The following is a 20,560-nucleotide window of genomic DNA, read 5'->3' on the forward strand; positions in this document are numbered from 1 at the left end:
TCTGGCTTCTTGCAAAGCAGGCAGTTTGTCGTCCAAGGGACATAGGTTCCTTTTTCGCGAAGCCAGGTTTTGACGGGTAGAGTGTTCGAGTGCAACTTAAAAAAGAACGTTTTGGCAGCCGGTCGAACTGGCATCCTCTTCACTCGTTTTAAAATATCCTGCCCTGGGCCTCCACGGTAGGGCTCTCGATACAAAGGTGCCGGCAGCATGATTTCCACTAAGTCCTTATACAGCTTTTTCTTGCCAACACTGTACAAATATTCACGGGAAAAACGCACTTCTAACAACTTGTAAGGGAGAACTACCTCGCGCAAATATCCTGTGACAGCATCACGCATGTTTTCACTTGAGGAGACAACAAATCCGGGTAACAGCCTTTGCAGCCGCACTTGCATGACTGTTCTTAAAAAGGTGTCATTTTGGTCGCGAAGAAAAAAAAAGCGCGATACCACTTGGCGCAGAAACAAATTAATCAAACCGACTCCTCCGCTTTTTAAAGAAAAAAATAAATTCGTTCGCCTCGTCTTTTCCCAGGTCGAAGTCCAAAGAAAAACCGCAAACACACGATGAATTTTTTGAATGGCAGTTCGTGACGCACATAGAACATTCATTACATACCATATCTTTGAAATAAAAAAAACATTGCAGATGAACGCGCGTGAAAAGATTGACAGTTGCCTTCCCTGCCATGCTTCCGCTTTCTCTCGCACTCTATTTGTTTCTTCCTTCCAATGTAAGCTAGGATCGCGATAACATTGTAGGGGCACACCCAGATACTGCATTGGCACGGAAGACCATTGCAATCGGGAGAAAGAAGCCGGTTCAGCATCCCATAAGCCGTGCCAAAATCCGGAGCTTTTTTCCCAGTTAACCCGACATCCAGTCTGGTCACAAAACTTTTCAACAACGTTAACCAATTCACAAATGCTCTCTCTGTTTTCACAAAATACTGCAATGTCGTCCGCGTATGCAAGTAGCTTCACATGCGCCGATTGAAGCTTGAAACCCGAGATGCATTCATTATTGAGAATCGCCAAGCATAATGGCTCGAGATAGGCTGAAAAAACAGAGGAGAGAGTGGGCATCCTTGCCTCACCGAAGAAAGCACTGCGAGACTGTCAGTGAGATCGCCATTCACTATAATACGCGTCGAGCAGTTTGCGTACGCCATTCTCACTCCCTCCACGATTACCGAGCCCAGGTTACAATGCTCTAGAATGGAGAAAAGGATGTCGTGTGATACGCAATCGAACACTTTTTCCAAATACAGCTGAATCATGGCAACCTGACTTCCAAGCGTGTCTACACATTCCAGTACGGTTCGTGCCACATGTATATTTGTGGCGATGCTGCGATCTCTTATGCCGCACGTTTGGTGCGGTCCGACTAATTTGGCTATTACACTCTGCAATCGCTTCGCTAAAACCTTCATGAAGGTTTTGTAATCAACATTTGTCAGGCTTATTGGCCTATAGGACTTCACCAACAGGCGTTTCCCCGGATCATCAGTTTTTGGAATAAGTACGATGTGTGACGTAGTAAATGATAATGGCACTTGTTTGCGTTCGTAGGCTTCTCTTATCACTTCCAACATAAGGCTGGAAACATGGTTTTTAAATGCTTTGTAAAAGGAGGCGCTCAGCCCATCTGGTCCAGGGGCTTTCCCATATGGGAGGTCATCTATGGCCTTTTCTATCTCTTGCAATGTAATAGGCATTTCAAGGCTCTCTTTCACATGATCTTCGAGCGTTGGCATTAGCCGTAAATATTCTTTTGGAAACCCTTCACTATGTTCGCGCGTATTACTCAGAAGCTCAGCAAAATGTTTAAGAATCGCACACTTCATATCTTTAGCATCGTTTGTAATCTGCCCTTCATGTCTTATTTGCCTAACTTCCTTCTGGCAAGCATACCTTTTTTCATCTGATAGCGCTTGCTTTGTCGGCGCCTCGCCAGTCCACAGTTTATCGCTTCTTGCGCATATAACCGCGGATCTGTACTTCTCAGCGTCGATTCTTTCTAAATGCGATTTCACATCTCTTATTTGCTTCGTGAACTTTCCTGGCGCACAGCTTTCCATGCACAACAGGCACTCAAGTTGTCCATGAAGTTTCTTTTCTGTTTCTTTCTGTTTGTACCGAATAACACTGCTCTTTTCTATTGCTTTTATCTTCACCTGCTCTTTAAATCTTTCCCATTTATCTGCATAGCTTTCTTCATGCACCTTAAGCAAACATTCCAAATCGTTCGTGTTTGCCTTAACAAACTCTTCGTCCTCCAAAATTTTCTCGTTCAGTTTCCATAGATGCCAGTTGAAAACAGATTTCTTAACCTTCATTCCAAAAGTCGCACTAACAAGGCAATGATCACTAAACTAAATAGGTTTTACATTATAGTCGGTACAGATTGGAACGAGATCAATAGATACATACAGCCTGTCTAGTCTCGCATGACTATCGCGTTGAAAGTGCGTGTATTCCGGACGGGTTCCAGCAGAAAACACATTTCCAATGTCTTCCAAGCAATAGTCATGCACCAATACATTCAACAGTTCAGCGCTCTTGTCTTTCACTGGTCTAATCTTCACTCGATCAGTAGCAGCACACACACAGTTAAAAACGCCCAATACAAGCAAAATTTTGTCACATTTCAAGTACGGCTCGACTGAATAAAAGAAGTTTTGACGATCACTTTCAACATTGGGGGCATACATACAGACAGCACGCCAAAATAAATTTGAGAACAAAAAGTCAACAACCAAGAGTCGGCCACTTTCGCATGCAAATACGCAGTGTACGCTTATACCCAAAGTATTGCGAATGAAAAGAAGGCATCCGCCTGATGCCCCCACAGAGTGACAAACACACACATCAAAGTTTGCATGGAAAACAGACACCATGCGGTCTGCATGGTCCTGAGATTCTATCTTCGACTCTTGAACGGCTAATAAGTCGATTTCATTATCTAGCAGTAGGCGATTCAACTGGCATTGCCGCCTTCGGGCTCCAAGCCCTCTAACATTCAAGGTTGCTACACGTAATGGGATATCTATCTTAATTGCCATGCATCTAGAGAAAAAGGCACCCGATCCATGTGATGCCTACCTCAATCGTCCATGTTGCTCTGCTTGTCCGAGGTTCCAAAGCGTACGTGCTCGTATCCGGCCTCCCAAAGGGATGTCTGAATGCGTACTGAGGCGTGCCTGACCACCGCACTTGCCACCTTCCATAAACACAGTCAAAGAGCCACAGCCGAAAACAGGCTATGACGGCTGACGCACCCCCTGCACTCACATGCATTAGGTCACGTCCAAACTACGGAGGCGGTTTCCCCGCCTGCCGCGTCTCGGACGAAACGTTCAGCCGAGGCCTCAACGTCGAACGTCGAACCCCCGGTGCTTTCGAAGGCGGCTCGTCACTGCCACCACCAGGCTGCAGATCCTCACCGGCGCTCTCATCATGGGGCCGCTTCCCAACGGGTAGGCCGCTTACTCCTGCGTTGAAGTCCATAACTTCGGAGTTGGGAGACTCCGCGCTGCCTTGGCTTTCGAGCACAGGTTCTCTGGCGTCCGCCCCGCTGTTACTTGCGTCCAGTTGGGAACCATTCTCCACTGGTGCAGAATCCGCTGTCGCAACGGCCGTGGACGTCCTCCTCATTGTCAAAGGGGTCAACACCGGCCCATCATTCCTTGCCGGTTGCCCGGTTGTTTTGGCTGCCTCTTCCGCGTCCGCCTCATCCATCAGATGCTCGGAAAAATCTTCGCTGTTCCCAGGTCCAGCGATGCTCGCGTAGCTGCGAGAACACTGCCCTTCTTCGCGGCCAAAACGACGGCATGCACCACAACGCGGAACCTTGCACTCTCGGCGAATGTGGCCGGTACTTCGACACCGGAGACATAACGGAGGCCTTCCAGGTACTACGACGAGCGCCAACTCACCGCCGACGTTCAGCTGGTGCGGCAAGTCGTCCAGTTTGACCCCCACTTTCATCTTCAAGGTGACAATCATGCTAGTTGAACCCTTATCCGATATGCCATGCACGCGCCAGCGCTCCCTGGCCACTTCGGAAACCTTTCCATACGGCGCGAAGGCCACACGCACATCTTCATCCGGAACGTTGTGAAGCAACCAGTGGAGCTTCAGCCTCACATCCTGGTTAGCGGGATCAATAACGAGGCAGCGACGTTGCTTCACACACAACTCACCCACGCCAGCAATCTTCTTCACAGCATCCGCGTCTTTCATAGTGATGGCCCAGACGTGGCTCATGCGATACGCCCCCATGGCGATAACGTCAGGGAGCAGCGAACGCTGAGCGAACGCGTCTCGGAAATCTTCCACCCGGTACAGGCGGGCCCTGATATCCGCGTGCAAAAAAACTGTGTTTAACACAAAACGCCCTGTTGGAAGACTTGGCAGAACAACCTGGTAGCCATTATCCTGTTCCATAGCCCTGTTACCGCGGCCGTACATGGCCGCTGAAGCCGCTCCTGCGGAGCCCTGTATCCTGCGTCCGTTCACTGGCGTGGCCGGACGCAGAATCCCTGCACCACCCCGGCGGGGCTAAGTACTTTCGCCTCATCGCACTTTAGTGGTTCAAGGAGGTTCTCAGGCGCACGCCTTTCCACCTGCAAACTCGGCTTCCCCATTTGCAATAACGCAGTGGAACTGCAGAGGTTTCCGTGCTCGCTGTAAGCGGGCCAACTTCCGTCTTTACCTCGCAACTTTTGAATGCTTACCAGCCGTGGTAGCCCTCCAAGAGCCAGGGATGGGCGCCGCACTCACAAGCTATACGACATTCCAACAAGACCCCTCGACTTGTCTTTGTGTCCACTAAAATTATACAGCTAATCTTGTCGACCTCGACCTCCAAATTGTATATTCCTACGTGATGGTCTCTCCTCCCTCTCCGCAAGCAGGACCCACCACTTCACATTCTCAATGTATACTGTCCTCCTAAACTGCAACACATTTCTTTTGCAGACCTCTTCAGCCGAGCGCTGAGAGTCGCGGGTCGAGACCCCCTCCTGATTGTAGTCGACTTTAGCGCCCCCAGTCGGCTTTGGGGCTACCACCGTGAAGAAAAGCGAGAGCGCAGGTTGGCGGAGCTTGCGTCCACACTGGGCCTCACTCTTCACACTGACCCCGTCCACCCAGCCCGACTTGGTAACTCCGTGACAAGGGACACCTGTCCGGACCTCACCTTTACTTACAACATCCAACATGCAGACTGGGTCAACACCGAGGAAACCCTCGGCAGCGACCACTGCATTATCAATACAACAATCAGAACTCGTCCACTCTCTAAACCCACAACACAAGCCCGTCTCCCAGATTGGACGAAATTCAGACAAAATTTCGACAACACAACATCCATTACAGAGCAAGGGTACACCTCATGGTCGCAGCATTTGGTTTCACACCTTCGCTCCACCGAAACTCACATTCAGCTTTCAGAGGTGGTATCGGATGTGGACAACCACCTACTCCACCTCTGAGAAGCTCGGCACTCCCTCGTCCGCCGATGGCGCCGGCAGAAACATAACAGAAACCTTAAAGCTCGAATTGCCGAGCACACCCAGCGAGCGGCTGAGTATGCGGCCCAGCTCGCCGACTCTAACTGGGTGGATAGGTGCAACACGGCAGCGCGTCAAATGTCCAGCCGAAACACATGGCGCCTCTTTCGCGCCCTCATTGATCCAACTCAGACCCGTAGAGAAACACAAAAACATCTTCAGCGTGTAATCCACACCTTCTCTGGTAATACTACACAACTCGCGCACATACTCAGGGACCGATATTTGTGCAACATACAGGACACCAGTGGGCAGGCGTACTCTTATGCAGGCTCTGAGAACGCTGAGCTTGATCAGCCGTTTAAGCTCCATGACTTACGGGCAGCCCTGGGCAAAATGAAACGTGGTACTGCACCTGGCTGGGACAAAATCACTGTTAAATTACTAGCTAACCTTCCCGACTCAGCTTATACCACTTTATTGGACTATATCAATGCAATATGGCGAGGAGATACGCCACTCCCCATTGATTGGAAAGCCGCTGTGGTCACATTCATACCAAAGGCCGGCAAAGCAGTAAACACGGACAACCTTCGCCCCATCTCTCCTACCTCTTGTGTGCGCAAACTTATGGAGACGATGGTGCGGGACCGGTTGTCTGAGTACCTTGAGACACACCATGTCTTCGCGGACACCATGTACGGATTTCGCCCACACAGATCCGCACAGGATGTCTTGCTTCAACTACATCGGGAAGTCCTTGACCCCCTCGAGTGCCCTCATAACGACAGGGTCGTACTCGCCCTGGATCTTAAGGGGGCTTTCGACAATGTAACGCATGATATTATTCTCACTCATTTAAGTCAAACCAACTGTGGCCACCGTGCCTTCCAATATATCCGCCAATTCCTCACAGACCGCCAATCTTACATCCGCATTCAGGATAACGAACACGGCCCCTTCCCCCTAGGTACCAGGGGAACGCCGCAAGGCGCAGTGCCTTCTCCCCTGCTATTCAATTTGGCCATGATGCGCCTGCCGGCCCAACTGGGTGCTGTCCAGGGCGTGCAGCATGCTCTGTACGCCGACGACATCACCCTGTGGGCTACACAGAGCTAACTTGGAGACATTGAGGCCAGCCTGCAGCAGGCGGCGACTATAGTAGACCGCTATGCTAGCCGCTGCGGTCTTCAATGCTCCCCACAGAAATCAGAATTTGTGCACATCCGCCCCTCTCCAAAATGCATTACTAAAATTCAGCTTACTCTTCAGTCAGGTCCAATTCCAGAAACACAAGAAGTCCGAGTACTCGGACTCTTCATTCACCAACACCGCAAGCCAGACACCACGTTGGCTAAACTCCGCAAGGTGGGGGACCAGGTGGGCCGCATGGTCCGCCGGGTTTCCAATAAACGCGGGGGGTTACGAAGCAAGGATGCCTTGCGGCTGGCAAACGCCTTCGTAACCAGTCGAATCCTTTATTCGACTCCATATCTCCACCTGCGGAAGCAAGATGAGGATGCCCTCGAGGTCATTCTCCGCAAAATCATTAAGCGGGCCCTCGATATTCCGGTGAATACCTCAAACCAGCGCCTCATGGCGCTGGGAATGGTGAACACCTTCAGGGAATTGAGGGAAGCGCACCTCACAAATCAATTACGCGTTTGTCGCAGACGCAGTCGGGCCGCCGCCTTCTTGCCCGGCTCCACATCAAACATACGACACTTATGGAAGAACGGGCACGCATTCCAGCGCCGTGGAGATGCGCCCTCCGCGTACGCCCTCTTCCCGCCAAAATGGCACGCGAAGACCATGATGGCAGACGCCTGGCGCGGGCGGAAGCCCTGGCACGCCATTATGGTTCTAAACCCGGCGTTTTTTATGTGGACGCCTCTGGCCCGCACCATGGGGGGTGGTACACGGCCGCAGTCGTCCACGAGGCGAAAACAGTCAACGGTCTTAGCTTCAAGGCCCGCAACATAACTCATGCGGAGGAGGTCGCCATAGCATTGGCTGCTTCCCACTCTGACTCGAAATATATAATTTCCGACTCGCGAGGGGCCTGTCGGAATGTCGAACAGGGCTGGACCCCTTATCTAGCCTACCGAATACTTCAACATAGCTCCTACATTGGGGACCCCGCTACCCGATATATTATTTGGGCTCCTGCTCATCAGGGGCTGGCTGGAAACGAGGCTGCCGACGCCGCCGCCCGCGCGCTCTCTCTCCGGGAAGTTTCCTCCTCCTCCCCCTCCGACCAGGACGCTGATCCTAATCCGGCTTATACATTCAAAGATATCGTAAATTACTACCAATCTAGCCACAGCCTTTACCCCCGCCCATGTAAATGCCTTTCAAAGGAGGATGAGCGGCTCTTACTCCGCCTCTATACCAACACACTGCTGTGCCCGGCAGCTCTAAAACACTTCGACCCTGCTTTCTCTGGCAGCTGCCCGCACTGTGGGGTGGTGTCCTCGGACATCTACCACATGATGTGGGCCTGCCCCTCAAATCCGGCTATCCCCCCTCACCCCTACCCAACCCGGGAGGACTGGGAGGCGACCCTGCTCGGCTACTCCGACCTGAAGGCCCAACGGGCCTTAGTCGGGCGAGCCCGAGCGGCGGCAGACGCCACTGGGGTTCCGAACTAGGGACCTCCACCTAGTGTTTGTGAGGGTTGGCCCCTTCAGGGTCAGCTCACGCATAACCTCCTGTATTTGTCCTATATAAATGTTTTCTACCACCACCAACAACAGCCGGACAACGGATGTTGTTGCGGCGCGCGTCTTTTTCTTCCTCTTTTTTTTCCTTTCTTCTCTATTTTCTCTTCTGTCCGCACGAGGTAGCGGGGGTGGCTCAGCTACAGAGCCAGTAGCAGGCCCGTTTTTTTTTATTTTCCTTCTTCCTACAGCCACAACAACTTTAGTGGTCCAAAGTGCCCCTAGCAATTTTTGCTTTTTCGTGCACATGAAGAAGCGTTCCCGATTCTTAGTGCCGTAGCACTGGTGGGGGTGAAATTAGTTTATTGGAAACTTTTAGGAGGCTGTAGCGGCAGTTAGTCCTAAGTCCGGAACCCCATTGGAGTAGGCTGCTGTCCGCGCGCGCTCTTTCGATGAGTTCTCCCTGCGTCCGAGCTGGTCAGAGCTGCCTCCCACCCCTCCTGCGTTGGCTGGTTATTAATAGTGATAGTCTGATTTCGTTGGCAGGCCCACAAAATATTGTACAGGTCCGCCTTCTCCCCGCAGAATTTGCAATGTGAGTCAAATGATTCTGGATCTATTGCGTGTAGTCTTAGTGGGTTGTTAAAAGTGTTGGTCTGTTGCTTGCGGAGTTGTACCTCCTCGATGTTATCTAATGTCTTAGCCGGTGGATGGTAGACCCGGCGAGAAATCTTACGAGCTGAACTATTTCAGTGTAAGTTAGTAATGTGGTAGGGGTTCCAAGATATCCGTATTTGGTGCCCGGGGGAGAAATGCAGTGATTACAGCGTGCTGAAAGGGGAGGAAGCTTTTCCTTGACGGGTGTTAATAAAGTTCTTCGCCATCATCATCAGGCTGAGGCGTGTGCGCTCTCATTCCCTGGGATGCGCTGGTGACTTTGTACCCATTCGAAGTGTTTATGTGTGGATTGGTAGCCACGGGTGTAAATATCTTGCAGGATTTCAGTTGCTAGCGGTGCAATCCTGCCCCTGAGGTAATTGCGATATGCTGTCTGTGAATCTGTAAGAATGTATTTTGAGGTAGTGTGTTGCAGCTATGACTATCGCCACTTCTTCCGCAGCCAGTGTGTCTTGGCTGGAAAATATTAGTCAGTCCACTGTTTCACTTAGGTACACTACCGCTACGGTCGCCATTCCCCGTTCAAGATCCGCGGCATAGACATAGAACACGCCCTCGCGCCCGGCGTAGTGTCTTTTTATATCCTAATTCCGCTTGCGCTTTTCGTCTTGGCTGGTGAAAATCGAGGTGAATATTCCTCGGCAATTTGTGTTCCCTTAAATTGTCCTCTCTTTGAGGCTGGGAGGTCGCTTTTCGGATCCAGCTGTCAGGGGCAATTGATGTTCAAGTCGTTCAAGGCTTGTCGGCCAGTCAGAGTAGTCGAGATTCGTACCACCTGCGCCGTGAGGTGTGCCTATATCAGATTGTCTACCGTGTTGTGGACGCCCAGTCGTAAAATCTAGTCCGGCAATGTCGCAAGAGGGAGGCTCGGGGCCTTCTTGCAGGCTGTTCTGATTATGACGTCGAGGTTCTTGATGTCAAATGTCTTGAGACGAAGGTAGGGTGCTACATAGACGATGCGGCTTACGACGAATGCCTGCGCCAGCCGGAGAGTATCTTCTCGCACCCCAGATTTCCGTGTCATTATTCTGGAAATAATCCTGGCGACTTGCTCGCTCACGAGGTGGAGTTTTTGATGGCGAGGTGGTTGTTGCCCTTGTTACGTACAGACCCAGTATCTTGACAGTCTGAACTTCCTTGATGGGTGAGGTGTCAACGAGGAGGTCGATAGTTGCCTAATAGTTCGATGGCAGAAGACCAGGAGTTCACATTTTTCGGGAGAGGAAGTTAGTCCACAAGCTCGTGCATAATTCTGAACTTTTGTTGCCGCTCTTTGTAGTTTTTATTCAATCATTCCCATACTATCTGTGGTTTTCCAGATCGTTATATCGTCAGCGTACAGGGCGTGTCGTATGCCCTGTATCTGATTTAGAAGGGGTGGGAGATTTTGGTGTGCAATGTTGAACAGAAATGGGGATAATACTGCCCCTTGAAGAGTGCCTCTCGTGAGTTTCTTTGTTTTCATGGCGTGCTTTGTGCCGATGCTGATGCTGACGGTTCTGTCTTTAAGGAAATCGTAGATGTATGAGTAGACTTGCTGGCCACAGTTCATGCTCTGGAGGTTCTGGAGGATTGTGGAGTGTTTGACTTTGTCAAATACTCCTTTGAGGTCGAAGGATAGAAGTGCTCGGTCTCTGTTTCTGCGTGCTGGATCAGTGATTCCGCGTTTGAGTTGCAGAAGTACATAATGGGTGGACAGATGTGCTCTGAATCCAAACATCGTGTGTGGCAGTACCTCTCTACATAGTTGGAGAGAGGCGCGTGGACTGCCTTTTCCATGAGTTTGCCTGCGCACGACGTGAGAGATATCGGGCATAGGTTTTCAATGCTGATTTTCTAGCCGGGTTTGGGGATAAAGTGTGCATTGGCGGTTCTTCATGCCTGTAGAATGGTGCCGATGCGCCAGCATTCGTTAACATAATCTGAGTTGTTACTGTGCCTCCGTGCCGAGGTTGGTTAGAAGTCCGACCGTAATTTAGTCTTGTCCCGGGGCTATACATCAGCGCATATCTGCTAGTGCTGCTATGATTTCTTCTAAAGTGAAGTCTTTATCTAGGTCTTCGTTCGGTTCCTCCCGTTATTCTGGATTTGAGGGTTCTGCGTCTCTCGGAGTGCAGATATAGCGATGCGTGAGTTAATCCACGAGCTCGTTATCCCTCCTTGAAAGATGTGTAAGGCGCGATGCAAATTTCTATGTTGTTCACTCTTCGATTTCGGTGGATCAATTGGGCATCAGAGAAGGTTCCACGTAGTCTTGATGTCTAGGCAACCTTTGAGGTATTCACACCTTTTTAGCCAATTGGTGCGAGCGAGTTCCCATGCGTTTTGGTCTGCTTGAGTAGTTAGCTTTGCTATTCGAATGCTGAGTGTCGAGTGTGCCTTTGTTTCTCCTACCGTGTATTGAGACTATGTCTAACTTCCCAAAGGTATAGAATATGGTTGTCAACAGCTGGGTGGTCCTTCGTGGTGGCAAGGGTTTTTGGGAGGTTTTCATTAGGGTCGAGAACAGATGCCGCCCACTCATTGCAACTAGTTATTTGTTACGATGTAGTAACTAGTTTGGTGTGGTCTGAATTTATTTCAGTCTGTCACTCTGGTTTGCCCTCGTGGTTTGCTGTGTTTTTGCTTTTAAAGATGGTCTGCAGTACGTAGTGATGGCTGCCTAGTGGTGTCTTCTGTATTAAGCCACTCATAGTTGCTGGCGTCACGGACGAGTGTGATGTCGGGGAAGTTATCCCGCGATATGCTGGTACCGACTTGCGTCCGGTGCTGCGGGTCCGCGAGTAAGGTAAGTCAGCGATGGCGGATGGTACTTTTCTGCCTTTCGTGTCTTTTCTTGGATATCCCCACAAGGGGCTAGAAGGGTTAAAGTCACCGACTATAGCTAAGAGAAGCTGTTTGAGCTTCTCTTAATGCTTTGATAAATACAACGTCAAAGGCTAAGGGGCGCTGTTTGGAGCGACTATATATAATGAGTATATAGGTGCCCTTGCTGTTTTGATGTTGTAGCAGCTTAGCGAAGTTATATTCAATGTCGCTTTGTTGATCAAGGTCTACAGTGGTAGTTGTGTGTGATTTGTGGACCAAGATATATGTCGAAGGGTTTGTTAAATGTGTTGAGTATCCTCTGATCTTAGCCTCCTTATTCACTTCTTGCATGTCTATAATTTGCGGCGTATGAGCATAAGAGTCTATGTATTGTTGTAATGTTTCCCTCTTACGTTTTAGTCCCCTGCAGTTTCATTGTAGGATAGCGAGTTTAGGTCTTAGTTGTGGCGCCATGTTGAGGATTAGAAATGTTTGTCTGATCCTGTGGTGCATCTTCAGGTTCTTGATTAAGTTGAGGGCTGACTGGGCGACGATTTCCCATTTTGCTCTGTAGTTTTGTGCAGTTATTGTGAGAAACATCCAAAAATTACTGAATTTTGCGGTCAATTCGAACTTCCGGCGCTTCATTCTGATTAGAACGGGTTAAAGTTTTTCCATCATAGGCTTGATAACTGATTCTAGGATGCTTTTTATTGTCGTCTCGATCATAATTTGTAATATATTTTCCATGAGATCTGGGACTGTGTTTTTCAGGCGGGTAATGCAGTCCTGTGTTTGGGTGTTCTCGGTGTATTGCGGCATGGGTGTCTTCGGTGCTGCTCTCTGCTGTGGTGGTACCAGCGGCGTCGGCGCCTGCTGTTGTATCTCTAGCCTCTCAGGGGCGCTATTTTTAGCTGCTGTGGGTGTACTTCTACCTTGTCCACCTCCATCGGACATGCCTGTTGCGTCAATGGAGGTAATGTGTTATGTGGATTGGCTGCGATGATTATTGCTCTTTTAGTGTCTTATTTTCGGACACTATTTTTTCAATCTCTGCTTTACTACTCGCATTCTCGCCAAGACCAGATGTTTAAAGTTGAATTCTCACACACACGCGCACACACACAAACACACACACACGCACACACACACACACACACACACACACACACACACACACACACACACACACACACACACACACACATTTTGTGAGCGCAGTGCGTGACTTTCACCTCTTTCATCTGCATAGATCCATCATCATCATCATCGCTTACTGCTCCTCGGAGCGTCGCGCGGTGTGTGCCAGCTGGTTCTAGAAAAGAACAGACGTTCGTGCAAGTGCTGCCTTACAAGTGGCGGAGGTGCGATTAGTATTCCCCACCTCTCGCTTTAGACCCACCTACCGTTCTCCCTATAGCTCCGTTCAGGCATTCGCTTGCGTCAACGGCCCTGTGCTATGGATGAGGGCAACGGTGCTCGCTCACCCCTTGCGTCTCCTGCTCCTACTGCGGCTGCCCCTGCCTGGACAGTCACCAGCCGCCAGCGCGATCCCCAGATCTTTGCCGGCCTTCGCGGTGAAGATGTGGATGACTGGCTCGACAACTACAACAGGGTCAGTACATTTAACAGCTGGGGTTACGCTCACAAACTGCTCAACGTCGTCTTTTACTTGGCCGACGTCGCCAAAACCTGGCTCCTGAATCATGAGGATGACATCGCTGACTGACCCTTACTGCCGCACAATCATCGCTCGCCTCCGTGGAGAATTGGTTGTCCTGAACAGTCGTTTGCGCCGTCAGCTTCGTCGGTTCCGATTTCACACTTTACCGCGACGTTTATCACCTTACGGGTCAACGTTGGGTACCCGTTGCACTTCGCTCCCTTCGTTTGAAAAGTATGGCGCCTTACAATATATAATCATAATTATTTCACATTTGAAAGCGCCAGTAGGGTAAACAAGGACGAGAAAGAAGACGCACGGAGGAGCGAATGTGCGTCTTACGTGAGGTCGCCATATCATTCCCTCATAACATGCATCCCATATTCAACATAGAGAGGAGGGAGCAGAAACACTAATCAGACGCTTTAAATCGATGGACAGCAAATTGGTTGCATACGTGGACGCGGCAACTGGCAAATCGGGGGCGGCGGTCGCCTCGGTGGTCCACGGCCGAGGTTCCCCGGTATCGGCCGCCGCTACCATTAGAAGCCGCAACACGGAAACGGCTGAGGAAGTCGCAATAGCAATCGCTTGCGTCGGAACGGAAGCCAAATTCATAATTAGAGAAAGGAAAACGGCCATCTGGAATTTAGGAAAGGGAAGTGTCTCGCCGGAAGCGGCAAGGATTCTGGCCAGTAGACGACTAAACAGGACAGTTAGCCTAATTTGGACCCCTGCACACACGTCCTTTCCTGGCAACGAAGCGGCCCATGAGTTAGCCCGAGCTCTCTGCTTCCGGGCAACTGTGGAGCCGCCCGATTGCCGGAACATGGACGAACGTTTGCAAAATTATACGGAGATTCTAGAAAAATACAGGTTAAGCTGTAGACTTGTGCCACCACCGAATAAAAGCCTGAACAATGTGGAGGCAGTCGCATGGCGGCGGCTGCAAGCTGGGAACTTTGCAAACCCGGTCGGGGCATATTATGTTGAAATGGACGATAGAAAAAGCGATAAGTGCAAGCACTGTGAGGAGAGAGGGACCCTCGACCACATAATCTGGGAATGTGCTAGCTCCCCAGGGTCTAAAACAAATATAAATTGTAAAGAATCCTGGGAATTTCCTGCTTCACAGGAATAAGCCATCCGCCTGGTGGAAGAAGCCGCGAAGAACCAAGACCTCTTTGCCTGCTTCTAATCACTTAGGTCCCGGCTCCCATCCCGTAGGTGGGAGGCCTGGACTAGGGGGCCTCCTTATCTGGTGTAATAATGAAGTTGTTATCACATCGTGCATGCAGCGTAACCAATAGAGAGCTTTCGCCCGCCATGTGACGACAAAAGCTACTCTGGCGCAGCTATCGCGCTTGGGCAGTGGTCAGTTTCTCTTTGGTTTTCATTCGCGTAGGGTTATTCAGCGAAGTCATCTCATTAAGCGAGTTAAACCAGACTTGGTGACTTGGTTAACCCTGCGTACTTATCGGAAACACCAACTTGGCATGAAACTCCATTTTTCATGGCGAAACGGAGAGGCATCCCTGGGCTGAGCAGAATCAGTGCGGGTTAAAGATAAAAATAATAATAATAATCAATCAATCTTTATTTAATGTGCGCAGGAACAACCATGTGGTATTTGTGCTGCAGCACAAATAAAAAAAACAAAAAACAAAAATGAAAAAGCACAAACATGTTTACACACACAGAGAGAACACAAAAAAAGAAATAAATAATACATGAAATGAAACGAAAAGTATCACGGAAAGTAAGCAATCAATGAGTAGCATCACTTATATACACAGTGAGAGAATTTTTGAGCTCACCAGGAAAGAAGAAGAAGAAAAAACGACCGAAAATTGTAGAGAAAAAAACAACAAATAACTGACATTGATTATAGCAATATAGAAATATACATAAAATAAACAACTATTCCTGGCGCAACAAGTGCATGGTACTTAAAACACAGGCTAGAAATACAGAATAATACAATAAAGAAGTAAAATTGAACAAGGGACAGTAAGATTCGAATATAAAGTTTAAAGTTGAAATATAAGTAAGAAACGGATAAAAAGTAGTTCAAGATACAGACAGCATTGAACAGGAGAAAAAGCAAAAAGTGAAGTAAATAAAATATTAAGGCTAGAAAGTGGGAGTTATATGTGATAAAGTACGATTTAGAATACAACGCTACGAACATCCAATGTAAATGAACAGAGCGAGTTATGGAAGATGTCAAGGTGAGGACCAAAAGGACAAAAAAGGGTTCCTTCTTCCTGTCCACAGCGAGAGAATGGAACAGACTGCCAGAGAATGTGGTGCTCGCATCGGGTGTGGATGTGTTCTCTGCCGGAGTTCATGATTGTTGGTATAGTGCCTTATACAATGCGCCTTGCATTTGTGTTGGGCATGGTGTTTTCACATTGTTTTCTGTTTCGTTGCAGTGATATTTTTGCGCATTTTTATTTGTTGCTTAGAGGTCAGCTCCATTTTTGATATGTTAAAACTTGGCACCGACTGGATGGTGCTGGTGTTTTTTTGTCGTGTTCCGCCTTTGTAATCTGTGCCCTGTATCGCTCCTATCTTGGTCCTGACCGGACTGATAGTATCTCTAATAGATAAATAAATAAATAAACAAATAAATAAATAAATAAATAAATAAATAAATAAATAAATAAATAAATAAATAAATAAATAAATAAATAAATAAATAAATAACCACTGCATCCTGTCCAGAGGGGAGTGGGAATGAAGAGGAGAAACCTGAAATGGTCTAAATTCCCTCATGCTCTTTCGCGGAACGCGCAGTAGGATGTACTCTAAGAGCTGAGGGCACATAATGTGGCCATGAAGGAGTTTGTACAGAAATATGATATCAAGTCTGATACGACGGCAGTGAAGAGAAGGAAGATTCAATTGGGCGCTCCTGGTGGAACGAGAGGGGGAAGTTGCGCAAGGAAAGCGATAATGAAATATCCGTAAAAAAATTTTTTTGTACTCTGTCAACCTTGTCCAAGTTCCATTTGCAAGTGCCATTCCAAACAACCGACGCATACTCCAAGACCGGCAAGCATATGGACAGGTACAATTTTAGGAACGGAAGTGGAGTATGGAACTCTCTCGAAAGTCTGCAAACGAATCCGAGTGTGCGCATAGCCCGCTGAGCAATGCGTTTAGTGTGAGAGGAGAAGCTGAGGATGCGGTCAAAAAGTACACCAAGGTCATTAATTTCATCAACCCTGTCCAACAGCGCAGAATTCACAGAATAATGGTAGAGAAAGCTATATGTGTTTTACGAGTAAAGGACACAACCCTAGTTTTGGAAGAATTGAGGGCCAGTCGATTCTTCGCACACCAATCAGAAAAAGCAGATATGTCCGATTGCAACAACAAGCAATCTTGAAAAGAATGTATTACCTTGAATATTTTTATATCATCAGCATAAAGAAGAAACGAGGAGTTCTTTATCGCCGAGGAAACATCATTAATAAAAACGGAGAAGAGAAGCGGGCCTAGTACTGAACCTTGAGGAACTCCACTCGTTGCAGGGTAAACGAAAGATGTCTGTCCATTGACACTGACAAAGTAGAAGCGATCAAGGAGATAGTTGCGTAGGAGGGCTACGAGTGAGACTTCAACGCCAGAGAGTAGCAGCTTTTCAAGTAGTAATGAGTGAGTAACAACGTCGAAAGCTTTGCTCATATCACAGTAAACAGTGTCAACCTGACCCCTCTGAAGGACTGCTGCAGATGCATACGTCATAAACGTGACTAGGTTGGTAGAAGTAGAGCGACCCGACATGAAGCCATGTTATTGGGTACTATGATATGTTTGAGATGGAAGGAAAGTACGCTGTGCAAAGCTAATTCGAAAAGCTTAGAGGTTGCACATAGAAGAGAAATCGGACGATAATTGGAAACATCAGATTTGTTTCCAGACTTGAAGACAGGAAACACGCGTGCCATTTTCCACACGCGAGGAAAGGCTGCATTTTTGAAACAGTTCTTAAAAATGGCAGTCAGTACTGGTACAAAGATATAACCGAAGGCTTTTATTATGGCAGCTGGAATTCCATCAGGTCCAGGAGACAAAGGTGGTCTCAGACGCTTAAGACTCTCAGTTATCAACTCCTCGTCAAAGAGAATGGAATTAGATAGTGCACCAGATGGGAGGCAAACGGAATCACAATGTGGATGTTTGTTAACGGAGGAAAAATGTTGTGCAGAACTGTCGGCAACATCCCGAATTTCCGAACCCTGAGAGTCAACTAAGCTGGTACTTAAATTTGATTTAATGGAACGCTTGCGAACGTGACGCCAGAACTAACTAGGACGATTTGAGGCACTCCCCTCTAAAGACTCAAGATAGGAGTCGTAATCCCGCTTGTATAGGCGTTTGCAAAGAGAACGCATACGGCGAAACTCATCTGCCCAATTGTGAAACCCAGGGCGTTTCGCTTTACGATGGGCCCGTTCCTTGAGTTTTAACGCCGTTATTAGTTCCCTTGAAAACCAGGAAGGGAACTTCCTACGCGTAGGAGTAAGCAAAGGTATGTACCGACGCATACCATCAAGAACTATTTCTGTAAAGCGACTGACTTGTCCATCTGAATCATTAATGTCATTTAAAAGGGACCAGTCGACGGAAGAGAAGAAATTGAAAAGACCGGCATAATCACCCCGTGAATACGCGAAACGGGGCGAATTCCTCACCCGACCTGAATTAGTAGAAGATGAGGCAGAGACAGCAGTAGTAACTAGAAGCGGAGGGTGAAATTTGTCACAGCGAGTCAGCGGTATGTCTGAACTCGAGACTCGAACACTTTTAAAATTCGATAGACAGATGTCAAGAATATTACCACGGCAGTTTTCAATGAAATTGTGTTGCTGCAAAGAGTTAAAGGCTATAAAATCAACTAGAGCGTTACACTTACTTAATATGTAATGATTGTTGTGAGAAGAAATAAATGAGTTCCAGTTGATACCAGGAGTATTAAAATCGCCTAAAATAAGAATTTTGTGTTTGCTATGACGGGTTATAACATGTTCGATTGAGAGCAGAACATCATCATAGGCTGGAGGAGGAAGATTCGGAGGAATGTAGAAAGCTGCAAGTAAAAGCTTTTCATGTCAATTTAAAGTGAGCTCGAGCCAAATAATAATAATAATAATAATAATAATAATAATAATAATAATAATAATAATAATAATAATAATAATAATAATAATAATAATAATAATAATAATTTGTTCACAGGGGATGAAAGGCGCCGTATGTGTTACACTTGTTTCTAGCGGCGTCTACATGTACGGTGAATCTGAGATAAGATCACGTGCAAAAGACCAGCGTGAAAGGGATGTAGTTGGCTCATGTCTAGAGGTGGTGACTGGTGCATCAGCACTGCGTCAATTGGCTTGTCGCAGAAAGCAATTGCCTTTTTGGATGGGGAAATAAATGATTAGTTAAGACTGAGGTGTGCCTACGGTGGTGCTTTTAAACGCCTTTTACTCCTGACTTTGCCTTTGCGCTAATATGTCAAGGTTTGCTCAAAGTTTTCATTCGTTCGTGTTTCTGTTGTTTATTATTGTTCTGACTGTGCTTTTCCTACGATGCTCGGACTCTGTTTTTGCTATGAGGTGCTTTTTTTTTCTACGTTCACATTTGTTTTTGTTTTCTGTTTATTGTTGTTTTTGTTTTTTAGCTTTGATTCAACTTTTTCTACGATGTTCCGACTCTGCCTTTGCTATGATGGTAACTCAGAACTGCTGGTTATCTAACCTTTTTAATATCCCGTGAACATTTAAGCCTGTTGATTTGCTCTTTTAAGCCTGTTGATGACGGTCGTGCTGGCAATGATTGTGCCTCTGCTTCGTGTTTCTAAATTACTGAGCTTGCGTGATTAGGAGTATAAAACACGGCCTGTTCTTCAAAAAAATATTCAATTGGTAGTCTGAGGTAGTCCTGTTTTTCATCGGGTTCTTGTGTCCTTGTTTCTTGCGCTGCACTTATACTTATAGGTCTAGTACCCACGTGATCATGAGGTGTCAAAATGGGCCTGTCAGACGCTGAACTATTCAGATTCCTTCTGAAACGCTAAAACCGGCTTGCAGTACCCACTCTCTCCTTGGCCTCTTATGTCAATAAGCTTTTGCTGATTAATCCGTTGAGCAGGTGAACTTAGCTCTACTAATTTGTCACCCTTCTAATTAGCCTTTCTTGCGCGGTGCGATACTCGGATGGCACATGTGCTCCTTCTACCGCTTTTCATAGCGCTTTGTTGTTGCCTAGCTGAACCAGCGGTCTCCAGCTTTGCTCCACTGACAACTTGACTATCAACCAAATTTAAAGATGGTGCGCAATTTTACACTTTGAACAGGCGGAAGCCTTGCTATGACCTCTTATTAGCACTAGGTACATGGTTCAAATCACTCTCGCGTTATGTCATCCTTCCTATTTTGTCAAAACAGTGAGAACGGCTGCAATTCTCATAGATGTGATCATACGCGTACGCCACCAAAGCAAATTTCCACTACGAGCGCCAATGTTTGAATTCATGCCAAAGACCTCATCTGCCATGAATTGTAAAAACTGGCCAAAGCAGGACGCTGGCGCGGTTTTGCGCAAGTACCACACTAAAGCTATGATTATAGGTTGTCTTGGAAATCAGCAGTTCATGACCGCTAATGACGAAGCTGAGCTAAAATCATTGGCGCACCAGAGGTATCCGTACGATGCGAGGATGAGTAAAGACAGAATGAACAGACCTCAAGGAAACAGCACCGTCCATATTGGGCGCCACGTCACGGCTTCTGCAAACGGTAGAAATCGGAAAACAGCGCGTAGAATGGTTGTCAGGGCTTGGAAACAAATGGGAGCTCAAGCGATCATCTCTGCCTCAAGAGAGGGCACACGCACTTACAGCACCAGTGATGAAACAAAAGGGCAATGAGTGGTGTAAAAGTGGTACTGTTTGTGAATGGATGCGACTGGAGCAGCCACTCCGTTGTTTTCTTGGCAACTACGTTACGTAAATGGGTTAGAGTCTACCTATTTTCGTTGAGCTTAGCGATATCTGTTTTAACACACTTGTCACTGTGTGTTAATACAATCCATCAATAAAACCAACTGGTTGCTCCACTAGTTCTCTGGTATATACTGGTATACACTGAGCATGGTATACACTGAAGTTAGTCCTCGACTTTATTTTAATGGTAGCAGGACTACACGTTCTATGAACAGTTAGGA

General features: G+C 47.6%; 1 protein-coding gene across 1 annotated transcript in view; it reads right to left on the minus strand.

The window, feature by feature from the left end:
- Positions 1-3,092: 3,092 nt before the first annotated feature.
- The window catches only part of LOC146177488 (uncharacterized), a 49,633-nt gene continuing 32,165 nt past the window's right edge, over positions 3,093-20,560 (minus strand). Inside the window, exon 2 of the mRNA XM_084581576.1 lies at positions 3,093-4,506. Coding sequence (XP_084437702.1) covers positions 3,315-4,506 — 1,192 coding nt within the window. The 3' untranslated portion in view covers positions 3,093-3,314. The remainder of the gene's footprint in view (positions 4,507-20,560) is intronic.

Source organism: Amblyomma maculatum, chromosome 10 (genome assembly GCF_055883805.1).
Source record: "Amblyomma maculatum isolate TAMU_Amacu chromosome 10, ASM5588380v1, whole genome shotgun sequence".
NCBI classification, from domain to species: domain Eukaryota; kingdom Metazoa; phylum Arthropoda; class Arachnida; order Ixodida; family Ixodidae; genus Amblyomma; species Amblyomma maculatum.